This window comes from Anomaloglossus baeobatrachus, chromosome 8, assembly GCF_048569485.1.
Source record: "Anomaloglossus baeobatrachus isolate aAnoBae1 chromosome 8, aAnoBae1.hap1, whole genome shotgun sequence".
NCBI classification, from domain to species: domain Eukaryota; kingdom Metazoa; phylum Chordata; class Amphibia; order Anura; family Aromobatidae; genus Anomaloglossus; species Anomaloglossus baeobatrachus.
Window position 1 is genome coordinate 12,303,762 of NC_134360.1, and position 12,902 is coordinate 12,316,663.

Sequence of the window (12,902 nt, forward strand, 5' to 3'; positions counted from 1 at the left end):
TTGTTACATAATCATCGCGGCTCAGATTCCTTACACAGTTTATTAAGTCACATGTGATCATAGATTGCTTTTTTTTTGTAGCTGAGAAATGCAATGGTAAATAGAAAAACAGGGAAGTTTTCCATGGAAGTGAAGAAGACGGTGGACAAAGGGGTAAGGTCTATCTGTCTGTGATATCATAGCACCATCAGATTCTGCAGCACATCCCACACAACATCATAGTCCCCATCGGAGCTCACAATCAATATACTGGAGGAAAGTAGAGAAGTCACACGTAAGACATGGAGAACATACAAACTCTGTGTAGTTGTCGTCCTTTGGGGGGATTTTAACCCAGGACCAAAGTGCTGCAAGACTGCAGTGTTAACCACTGAGCCACTGTACAGCGCTAATCACTGATCTACCTATATAGCAACAGTGCTAACCACTGAGCCACTGTACAGCACTAACTACTGAGCTACCTATATAGCAACAGTGCTAATCACTGAGCCACTGTACAGCACTAACTACTGAGCCACTGTACAGCGCTAACCACTGAGCTACCTATATAGCAACAGTGCTAACCACTGAGCCACTATACAGTGCTAACCACTGAGCCACTGTACAGCACTAACTACTGAGCTACCTATATAGCAACAGTGCTAACCACTGAGCCACTGTACAGGACTAACTACTGAGCCACTGTACAGCGCTAACCACTGATCTACCTATATAGCAACAGTGCAAACTACTGAGCTACTGTACAGCACTAACTACTGAGCTACCTATATAGCAACAGTGCTAACCACTGAGCCACTGTACAGCACTAACCACTGAGCCACTGTACAGCGCTAACCACTGAGCTACCTATATAGCAATAGTGCTAACCACTGAGCCACTGTACAGCGCTAATCACTGATCTACCTATATAGCAACAGCGCTAACCACTAAGCTACCTATATAGAAAAAATTGCTAACCACTAAGCCACTGTACAGTGCTAACTACTGAGCTACCTATATAGCAACAGTGCTAGCCATTGAGCCACTGTACAGCGCTAACCACTGATCTACCTACATAGCAACAGTGCTAACCACTAAGCCCCTGTACAGTGCTAACTACTGAGCTACCTATGTAGCAACAGTGCTAACCACTGAGCTACCTATATAGAAACAGTGCTAACCACTGATCTACCTATATACAAACAGTGCTAACCACTGAGTCACTGTACAGCTCTAACCACTGAGCTACCTATATACAAACAGTGCTAACCACTGAGTCACTGTACAGCTCTAACCACTGAGCTACCTATATAGCAGCAGTGCTAACCACTGAACCACCGTACAGCGCTAACCACTGGGCCACCATTTTATATTGTTAAATTTGGTGACAAATCTGCTTAAATTATCTACAGTTTTGCCGACATATGTTCAACATTTGTAGATAAAACAAATTGAAAGCCAAAAATATTTATTTATGCCCCCCAATGAATTTCTTGAATTTTCTCTGTATTTTTTCCTTTTTGTTAAAGAAACGCGTCTTGGTGATGACAAACGACTACTACTACACGGACATCAAGGGCACGCCATTTAGGTATGAACATGTTAATATTGTTAAAATGTTTCATTTAAAAGATTGACTGGCGCCTCTTAAGGGTGCTTTACATGCTACGACATCGCTAGCGATAGCACCCGCCCCCGTCGTTCGTGCGACATTTAGTGATCGCTGCCGTAGCGAACAATATCGCTACGGCAGCGTCACACGCACATACCTGTGAAGCGACGTCGCTGTGACCGCCGAACAATCCCTCCTTCAAGGGGGAGGTGCGTTCGGCGTCATAGCGACGTCACTGCGGCGTCACTAAGCAGACGCCTAATAGCAGAGGAGGGGCGGAGATGAGCGGCTGGAACATGCCGCCCACCTCCTTCCTTCCGCATTGCCGGTGGAGGCAGGTAAGGAGATGATCGTCGCTCCTGCGGTGTCACACACAGTGATGTGTGCTGCCGCAGGGACGACGAACAACCAGCGGCATGCACCACCAACGATATTATGAAAAGTAGCGATGTGTCAACGATCAACCATTTTGGACGTTTTTGCGATTGTTGATCGTCGCTCATTAGTGTTACACGCTGCGATGTCGCTACCGGCGCCGGATGTGCGTCACTAATGTTGTGACACTGACGATATATCGGTAGCGATGTCGCAGCGTGTAAAGCCCCCTTTAATGATTTTGGAGCAAATTACCCCAGTGCACTCTTCATTAGGACTGGTGCGCTAAGTGCTAGTCTTGATGAATGGGGCTCCATAGACCTCAATACACATTAGTCTTATGTCCGTTGAACTTGCTGATATAGGCGGGTTCAGCTGATATCCTATTGTGTATGGGGACTCCGGACAACTGGTTGTCAGGGAATGTGTCAATCAAGCATTTCAGATTTTGGACCGCTGATTGCAGTGTTGTCCCACACATGGCTGCCGGCAGCTTTCTCATAGAGAACACAGGTCAATTGTAGATTATCTCATGTGAATAAAAACAGCCTGGACCAATATACGAGATTTTATCTTGACTTGTTGGAGCAAACTATAGGTAATATACATGGTTTAGCATTTATACTAATCAAGGGGAATTAAATTTAAAGAGAACCCGTCAGCCGGATTCAGCACTATAAAAAGTAACGCCATGGTGATACTGGCACTGTGATGATTAAACTGATACCTGCGGTGAAGAAATCTGATCTGTGGGTGATGAATAATTTTCCTCTAAAGTTTTCATCTGATGATGTCATGTGTGCATAGTGTTCTGTCCCCACTTAAAGGCGATGGAAGGTGCGTAGTTGTGAGAGGTTGTGAGAGTCTTACCTTCGTTTTTCCTATAGGTGGGGCAGACAGGACCTTGAGCACTCCAGAGTGAAAACATGCACAAGCTGAGATGAAACAATGGTGGTTTATTTTCTCCAAAGGTCAGGACATGCAGAGTGCAGTAATCCAAGTACCTGGCATTGAAATCTCGAGTGATGCTTGCCTCTGTAGCTACTACGTGTGGTCAGAAGACTTTGCTCCTAGTAGCTCAAGTAAGGGATGTTGCTCTCACAAAAGCTCTGACTGGAATGACAAGCCAGGAAGTGATGCAAGAGGGTCATCAGACACTCCCATGGGCTGAGCAAAAGAAACAGAGGAGCTGAAAAGTCTGACCAGTAGATGGCAGCAGAGACAGGCATGAAAAACATTAAATAACAGTTTTAACTAAGACAAATAGAACAGCACACTCCCCGTCTGAAATTCACTTTGGGGATTTCACTATTGAGTCCATAATACAACCTGAAAGGAAAGGCATGTTAAATGCAAAAACAAGCTCAATTGAGTCCAAAACAAGAAGGATGGCTCAAAGTTCAGGTCCGGTAGCGTTCATCCTGTAGGGACGCTCTCTATGGGAGATGTCCTCAGCAGAAAGGGCTTTGTGGCAGACATGCCAGCGATGACAGTCTTTGGTTTTAAGGTCAGTACGACAGCATCTGGCGATATGCACTAACCTAGCGACGGTCCTGACGAGCCTCATCCAGCTGGAGAAACGTTCAAAACGTTGGCAACCGAGGTTGGAAGTTTTTTCTGCACTGGTGGCCAGGGTATTGACTTCAGCTCGGACATCTGGATCGTTGTCTGGATCTAGGATGCTGAAGGCTTCCTGGACACCTTCTTCTGACTGTCTCAGCAGGAACTCTGGACCCGTAAGCCAAGAAGAGTTAGCAAAAGAACTTATAGACATAGGTCTAGTTGCGTGATCTGCTGGATTCAGTTCAGATGGTACATAACGCCATTGTTCTGGTTTGGAGGATCTCCTGATCCTTTCAATGCGGTTACTGACGTACACATAAAATCGTCTTGATTGATTGTAGATGTAACCTAAAACGACCTTACTGTCAGTGTAGTATTGGACCTCATCTATTTCGACACACAGTTCTTGTCGTATGAAGTCGGCAATTTCCACTGCCAAAACGGTGCCACAGAGTTCCAGTCTGGGAATGGTATGGTCGGGCTTCGGGGCCAGCTTCGCCTTGCCAAATACAAATCCAACGTAGTTTTGTCCGTTGGGGTCTGTCACTTTCAGGTATGCAACTGCTGCTATAGCTTCTGTGGAGGAGTCTGAGAAGATGTGCAGTTCCTTCTTTATGCTAGAGGTGAGGGAGATTTTGAGATAACATCTTGAGATGTGGATGTTGTTCAACCCACACAACGACTGTTTCCAAGCTTCCCGTTTTTGCTGTTTGTCAGAAGGGAGTGGGGTATCCCAGTCCTTGACGGTTTCAGAGAATTGTCTCAGCAAGGATTTGCCTTGTATAGTGATAGGCGCCACAAATCCCAGTGGGTCGAACAAGCTGTTCACTATAGAGAGGACACCACGTTTTGTGAATGGCTTGTCTGAGCAACTTACTTGAAATCCGAAGGAGTCGGCTGCAAGATCCCATCTGATGCCCAGGCTCCTCTGCACGGGTGGACTGTCTAGCCCCAAGTCAATGTCCTTGAATCCAGGGGCGTGATCACCCGACTCAAAGGCTCTCATTACGGTCAGGCTATTGGAAGCAATTTTGTGTAACCTGAGTTTTGCCTGGGACAGCATGCCTTGAGTCCTTTTGAGCAAATCAATGGCTTCTTCCTCGGTGGGTAGTGATTTGAGCCCATCGTCTACATAAAAGTCTTTCTCAACAAAGCCTCTGGCATCTGTTCCATACTCGGACTCTCCCTCTAATGCGGTTCTCCGGAGACCATAGGTTGCAACTGCGGGTGAAGGGCTGTTTCCAAACACGTGGACCCTCATACGATATTCCACCATCTCTTTATTGGTGTCATTATCCTTGTACCACAGAAATCTGAGGAAGTTCCGGTGGTCCTCTCTGACTAGGAAACAGTGGAACATCTGTTCAATATCGGCAGTGATGGCGACAAGCTCTTTTCTGAACCTCAGCAATACTCCTACCAAGTTGTTTGTTAGGTTAGGACCTGTGAGGAGAACATCGTTAAGGGATACACCTTCATGTTTGGCGCTGGAGTCGAAGACAACCCTGATTTGATTCGGTTTTCGTGGGTGGTATACACCGAATGAAGGCAGATACCAACACTCTTCGTTCTTCTTCAAGAATGGAGCAGGTTCTGCGTGGTTGTTGCGGAATATTTTGTCCATAAAGGCAACAATATGTTCTCTCATTTCAGGTTTGCTGCTCATAGAACGCTGAAGAGAGTTAAATCTGGTCTGAGCTTGAGCTCGGTTGTTTGGGAGTCTTACCCTGGTAGATCGGAAGGGTAATGGAGAGACCCAATGGTTGGTTTTGTCTTTAGAAAACTCACAGTCCATTATTCCGATGAATTCTCTGTCCTCTACTGACAAGGCTACTTTATCGTCGTCCTTGGTTGTGAGAAAGACTGATCTTCCCAAGTTGTCGATATGCAGAGAAGAAGCGATGTCAGGTAGCTGTATTGTGTCTGGAGACTTCTCTTTCACTTCATAGTGATGAGGACATGGCTTTAAGCAGGTTGTGCGCCCATCTCCATGCACATAAGTCTTGAAGGAATCAATTTCTGATCGATCAACGCACACATTTCCTATGACTACCCATCCCAAGTCCAGTCTCTGGGCGTATGGTGCATAGTCAGGCCCATTACACTGCTGTCGCACCTTGTGTACCCTTAGATTGTCTCTGCCGAGCAGGAGTAGAATCTCTGCGTTATTGTCCAGAGGTGGAATAACACTAGCGAGGTGTCTTAGGTGTGGTTGATGAAATGCAGCTTCTGGGGTAGGAATTTCATTCCTGTGGCTGGGTATTTGGTCACATTCAACGAGCGTTGGTAGAGGTATTTCAGTCTTCCCATTGATAGGAGAAGCAATGAATCCCTGGGCTCTTCTGCCGCTAGTCTCAATGCGACCTGAGCAGGTGTTCAAGGTGTAGGGTTCTGATGGTCCATTAATTCCGAAGGCTTCAAAGAATTTGGTTCCTGCTAGGGACCGGTTGCTTTGGTCGTCTATGATGGCATACACCTTCATTGCCTTTTCTGGATGTCCCTCAGGATAAACCTTGATGAGGCATATTCGGGCACAACATTTCTGTGTTTGGCCCTCTCCACATACCTCTGAGCATGAGCAGGAGACGGCTGTGGTGGTGTCAGTCTGATTCTTGGGCTCCCCGCCATGACTTGGAGTGGGAGTGGTGGTGACTGCAGCCGGTGTGTCTCTAGCTAGCTGGGTTGGGTGCATGGCTGAAACGTGTTTTTCACTATGACACTCCTCACACTTGACAATGGATTTACAGTCCTTGGCCATGTGTTCAAGTGATGCGCAGCATTTGAAACAGATCCCAAGCTCTGTGAGGACTTTCTTGCGCTCCTGTAGGGTTTTAGATCTAAACCCTCTGCACTTGTTCAGTGAATGCGGTTTTTTATGGATGGGACATTCTTGATTGAAAGACTTATCTCGTGATGAGATGGTGTTCTGTTTATCTGTGCGTGCTGCAGGTGATGGTAGCTCAGTCTTCCTGACACTCACAGTGTTCTTAATGTCTCTGCGTTTGTGTATGGCACCTTCATACCTTGATGATGATGATGTTGCAGCTGCCGAAGTGTTGAACTCTAGGAAGTCGAGGCTGGGGTCGTTCCTCATCTGGGCCTGCTCATCAATGAACTTGCAGAACTGAATAAATGGGGGAAAGGTGACGTCATTCATTCTTTTGTACCTTGAGACTGACGTTGCCCATTTCTCCTGCAGACTGTATGGCAGCTTCACCACGATTGGGTTCACTCCATGGGCTGTATCCAGGTAGCACAGCCCAGACAGACGAGGGTCTCTTTTGGCGAGCTCCAGCTCCATGAGCAGATCACTTAGGTCTTGAAGCTTGTGGACTTCTTTAAGGTTGATCTTTGGGATGTCCTGCAGTCTCTTGAATAGGGCTTTCTCTATTGCTTCTGCGCTGCCAAAGGTGCGTTCCAGTCTCTGCCATGCAGCAGCGAGACCTGCTTCTGCTTGTCCCACATAGACGGTTCTGAGGCTCTTGATACGGTTTGTAGAGCCTGGGCCCAACCACTTGATCAGGAGGTCGAGCTCCTGTTCCGCAGTGAAGTTGAGATTTGCGATGGCTGCCTTGAAAGTTGCTTTCCAGGCCCTGTAGCTCTCTGCACGATCATCGAATTTCGTGAGACTAGTGTTGATTAGCTCTCTGCTCACCATGAACCTGGCGAACTCAGACATATCTGATTTCTCACCACTTGTTGCCACGACGACTCGTGATGCCCCTGGGGCGTATGGGCTGCCTGGCATGAATGGATGAGATGTTCCCAGGTAAAATGACGTTGCTGCAGGGTTGAGCTGTGGTTTAGCCTCTGTAGATTCTGATGACCGCTGCTTGAGCTGTGGAAGTGGGTCAGGAAACACTTGGTTGCCATCTTGCTGTGGTGGCTGTGTTTGAGAGGGCACCTTTTGGTGACTGTTATTAATTTGCTTGGGTGCTTTAGGTGGCACTGGCACTGGTAGAGGTAAGTTGGAGGTTTCGGTGTTGTCGGCTTGGACGGTACTGCAAACCGGGGTTGCTACAGGTAACTGATTCAGTACATAGTCTCTTGTGCGATCAACTGGATTGTCTGCTTCCAGTGGTGGCGAGTCAGCTGGATCAGGACCTTGGATCAATGCTTGCTCAAGTAGTCTCACTTTAGCTAGCGCAACTTCCTCTTCCATCTGTGACTGAAGAATCTTTATCCGAGCCTCCGCTTCTGCACTTTTGGCTTCTTCCTCTACTTCTCTTTCTGTGAAGGAACGTCTCACCTTGGATTCCTCTGCTCTTATGCGGGCCTCTAGTATCCTGTCGCTCAGGGCTGAGCTTCTTGAGGATGATGACCCGGATGACCGAGAGGAACGTCTAGATGAGGTTGATCGGTGTGATCTGGTTTCTTGCTGGTGAGAGATACGGTGTTCTGCCTTGTCTATGGCATTTTGCACCTTGGCATCTCTTTCTTTGTCCACCTCTTCTGCCTTGCTCAGGTCTGAAAGCGCTTCATCAATTTTAGAGTCTTTTAGAAAGGTAATGTACCTTGTTGACAGTCTCTTGTATCTTTCATGAGCTGTGTTCAGCCGTTCCAGAGCGGCTTGTAAGCATGCGGCATCACCTGATGAGGATTCAAGTCTTGACATGTAATAGGTGACTCGTTCCCACTGTTCTTCCAGGTGTTCACATAGCTCATCTTTCATAGTGTGATAGTTTTCAGTGGCCTTTATCGTGGGTTTGGAAGAGCGCTTCGGTCGGACAACTTGGTCTGCTGAAAGCATGGGCTCTGCCTCCTGGGCTTCATAATGGACAGTATCAGATTGTATTTGCTCTGTTTCAGCAGTGGGGAACTGTCCGAGGTCTTTTTCGGCCATTTTTATATAAGGTGTACTGTCTCTTTAAGAAACTTGACTTTTGAATAGGGGTCCAAAAATCGTTGTGCAGCTCTGCAAGGACTCCCTGATGAGATTCCCAAGGTGTCTTTAGTAAAACTTGGGGTTCGCAGTGCAGCGATGTGCAGTAATGGGGTATAATGTACTGCAAGTCTATAGAAGGAGTATAGCAGGAGGGAAACAGCAGGTGCATAAACTGTCCCTTTACAATGCAGCAGAGGTGTTCACAGGACGTGGCAGATGGGAGAGCTTCCCCTTAGGCTTGTCCAGGCATGCACTGTGCAGGCAGACTAGTGCACAAGGCTTGTTGCTAGGCAGATTACAGGGGAAGTTACAGGGTTCTTAGGGATCTGTAGCCGGGGTATTGAGCTCTTAAGCAGTCTTCTGACTGTTCTGTCCCCGCTTAAAGGCGATGGAAGGTGCGTAGTTGTGAGAGGTTGTGAGAGTCTTACCTTCGTTTTTCCTATAGGTGAGGCAGACAGGACCTTGAGCACTCCAGAGTGAAAACATGCACAAGCTGAGATGAAACAATGGTGGTTTATTTTCTCCAAAGGTCAGGACATGCAGAGTGCAGTAATCCAAGTACCTGGCATTGAAATCTTCCAGTGATGCTTGCCTCTGAAGCTACTACGTGTGGTCAGAAGACTTTGCTCCTAGTAGCTCAAGTAAGGGATGTTGCTCTCACAAAAGCTCTGACTGGAATGACAAGCCAGGAAGTGATGCAAGAGGGTCATCAGACACTCCCATGGGCTGGGCAAAGGAAACAGAGGAGCCGAAAAGTCTGACCAGTAGATGGCAGCAGAGACAGGCATGAAAAACATTAAATAACAGTTTTAACTAAGACAAATAGAACAGCACACATAGGGGTGGGACTGGTGGTAGGTTCTTCTTCTGCTTCTTCGTTCCTCCCCCTGCCTCGACTGTTTCATTTACAGATTCGTGACCTGGCTCATTTTTCAACTGGGGCGGGCTGTTTGCACGAAGTGTGATTCCACAGACGGTCTTCAATAAAATGGCACCAGAGGTGGCGCATGCGCAGATCGAGATTTCAGCTCCATGACTTCTTCCTTAAGCTGAAATCTTATTCTGCTGATGCACTGGCTCTGGCGCCATTTTATTGAAGACCATCTGTGTTATTACATTGCGCATGTGCAAGGTCCAGAGACAGCGGATGCACATATCGAGATTTCAGCTATTTGAAGAAAACATTGAGGTTACATTTCACCATTTTATTGAAGACCGTCTATGGAATCGCACTACACATGTACATGGTCTTCAATAAAATGGCTCAGGATACAGCGCATGCGCATATTGAGATTTCAGCTATTTGAAGAATACATTGAGCTTACATTTCAATCTGCAGATGTGGCACCTCCAGCACCATTTTATTGACGATTATCTATGGGATTGCACTACACATGTACACAGTCTTCATTAAATTGGCTCCAGAGGCAGCGCATGCACATAATGAGATTTCAGCTCATTGAACAAGACGTTGAGCTTAAATTTTAGTCTGCGCATGCATTACCTCCAGCTTCATTTTATTGAAAACCGTGTATGGACCGTGCAAACTACACATGTACACGGTCGTCAATAAAATGGCTCCAGAGGCAGCGCATGCGCGTTTTGAGATTTCAGTTCATTGAAGAAGACATTGAGTTGAAATATCAATGTGCACATGCATTACCTCCAGCTTCATTTTATTGAAAACCGTCTATGGAATTGCACTACACATGAACACGGTCTTCAATAAAATGGCTCCAGAGGCAGCGCATGCGTGTATCGAGATTTCAGCTCATTGAAAAAGACATTGAGCTTAAATTTCAATATGCACATGCGTTACCCCAGCTTCATTTTATTGAAGACCGTCTGTAGAATCACACTGCGCACATGCCGCTCACCCCAATGGCAGCAGTGGTGCAGAATTGTAAAGAAGAGGCGCGTCACTGAATAATCAGTGACCTGTAAATGAAACAGGTAGAGGGGCAGAAAAGCAGAAGACCCGACCCCCAGTCCTGCCCTGACCCCAATGCACGGAAGACGTCATCAGATGAAAACTTTAGAGGAAGCTTATTCCACAACCACAGATTGGATTCCTTCGCCGCAGGTATCAGTTTATTCAGCGTCACAGCCCCAGTCTGAACATGGCTTTACTTTTTAGTGTAAATCCTGCTGACAGGCTCGCTTTAAAGTCCCACTCAGTTATTTTTTTTTAATTCAACCTCTCTAGACATTAGTAACATATGTTCCCTGTGTCTGTAATAACATACTTGCTGGTCGCTGTCCTCCCCTGCCTCTGAGGCCACTTTGTTCCCTTTCTGCCATCTTCTGACCACTGCACTGACTGGCCGGAAATCACTACTAAGGGTACTTTCACACTTGCGTTGTTTTCCTTCCGTTACAATCCGCCCTTTTGGAAAACAGCGGAATCCGTTAACGGATTCCGCTGTTTCCCATAGACTTGTATGGTTGACGGATTGTGCCAAAAGGACCTGCGTTGCTTCTGCTGGGCGACGCTCCGTTGCTTCCGCCCAGCGGGAGGAACGCAGCATGTAACGTTGTTTTGAGCAGCGGAATCCTCTGGATTTCACTGCGCATGCTCTTTTTTTTTTTTTAAATCACAAACGTTATTTTGGCTCGCGGTGGCCGAACGTTCAGCTGAGCGCCCGGCCGTCGGCAAGTGACAGCGCTCAGCTGAGCGACCGGCCGCCGGCATGCCCGGGTGCCGGCATGTCCGGGCGCCGGCAGGTGACAGCGCTCAGCTGATCACCCGGCGGTCGGCTGCAGGGAGCGATCAGCTGATCACCCGGCGGCCGGCTGCAGGGAGCGATCAGCTGATCACCCGGCGGCCGGCTGCAGGGAGCGATCAGCTGATCACCCGGCAAGTGACAGCGCTCAGCTGATCACCCGGCGGCCGGCTGCAGGGAGCGATCAGCTGATCACCTGGCGGCCGGCAAGTGACAGCGCTCAGCTGATCACCCGGCGGCCGGCTGCAGGGAGCGATCAGCTGATCACCCGGCGGCCGGCTGCGGGGAGCGATCAGCTGATCACCCGGCGGCCGGCTGCAGGGAGCGATCAGCTGATCATCCGGCGGCCGGCAAGTGACAGCGCTCAGCTGATCACACGGCGGCCGGCTGCAGGGAGCGATCAGCTGATCGTTCACAATAGTCTGCCGCCGGTAAAACTGTAAAAAAAAAAAAAAATCAAAACGGATTCCGTTGTTTTGCAGCATCCGTTGCATCCGTTGTGCCACTATATGCAACACATCCGTTGCATCCGTCACACAACGCAATGCAACGGATACCGTTCAACGCAAGTGTGAAACTAGCCTAACTCTGACAATGAATAGAGATGATCGAATACTTCGATTATTCGGCTTTGCGAATATTTTCCGAATACCTCACCGCTATTCGACTATTCGATGCGCAATGTAAGTCTATGGGAAGCCCAAATAGTTCCGAATAGTTGTTATTCGGGCCTCCCATAGACTTACATTGCGCATCGAATAGCGGCGAGGTATTCGGAAAATATTCGCGAAGCCGAATAATCGAAGTATTCGATCATCTGTAACAATGAAGTCTATGGGAGCCTCGATCTAAGTCTGATAGACTTGTATTGAGAAGTGACTTCCATTCAGCCCAGCAAACAATGGGGTGATCAAAGAGGACTGGGAACAGCAAAAGATGACGACCGGTAAGTATTTTACTAACCAAAGAGAACATAAATGACTGATTCCCCTTTTTTTAAAAAAAAATACCCCGGAGTTATAATTTAAACTTTTTTTTACATAAAATTTGAAGACCCTTTTTTAAATTTTGGATCCAATCTTAACCGTTCATGTCTGACATGGAAAAATCAAATCCAGGCTCCGACTATTGGAGATGGAGCTACAGGAGCAGCCGAGGGCGGCTGAGATATGTTGTTGTTGTCACTTTGGTAAAAATGAATGGGGGTTACCGAAAAAACATAGTACGGAAATTTGACTATGTCCATAGCTCCATCTCCAGTGGTCACAGCCTGGATGGTAATATTCCCGTTTAAGGCCGCTCTCACATCAGCGGTATTTTGCCGCAAAGTCGAATCCGGCACAAATGCGTTTCAGTTCCATTTATTTCCAATGGAATCGCGGCAAGATGCGGTAACATGCGGTTGCGTGCCTCATACACAACCGCATGTTGCCGCGATTCCATTGGAAATGAATGGAACTGAAACGCATTTGTGCCGGATCCGACTTTGCGGCAAATACCGCTGATGTGAGAGCGGCCTAAGCCGTGAGAAACCGAGATGGAAATCAACATTTAGGAAAGGATCGAATTCCGTGAATGATTTAAACTAAAGAAGCATTGGATCATTGGACTGATGTACGGAACGATCGCGCGTATCGTCATCCTTTGCCCAGGTTGATCTTTTCTTTTTCAGCTTAGGAGTGGTTCTATCAAGAGGACACGGCAAATACTTCTTCAGAGGAAACGTCACCGTAGAAGAAGGTAAAGACAGATCTATTCTCATTGC

General features: G+C 47.3%; 1 protein-coding gene and 1 long non-coding RNA gene across 2 annotated transcripts in view; one reads left to right on the plus strand and one right to left on the minus strand.

The window, feature by feature from the left end:
• LOC142249597 (uncharacterized) overlaps window positions 1–3,478 on the minus strand; it is a 94,672-nt gene extending 91,194 nt beyond the window's left edge. Inside the window, exon 1 of the long non-coding RNA XR_012725081.1 lies at window positions 2,837–3,478. This is a non-coding gene — a long non-coding RNA (uncharacterized LOC142249597). The remainder of the gene's footprint in view (window positions 1–2,836) is intronic.
• Window positions 1–12,902, plus strand: part of CACNA2D3 (calcium voltage-gated channel auxiliary subunit alpha2delta 3) — a 1,156,773-nt gene that overhangs the window by 798,388 nt on the left and 345,483 nt on the right. Inside the window, exons 19-21 of the mRNA XM_075321303.1 lie at window positions 82–153; window positions 1,509–1,570; window positions 12,810–12,877. Coding sequence (XP_075177418.1) covers window positions 82–153; window positions 1,509–1,570; window positions 12,810–12,877 — 202 coding nt within the window. The remainder of the gene's footprint in view (window positions 1–81; window positions 154–1,508; window positions 1,571–12,809; window positions 12,878–12,902) is intronic.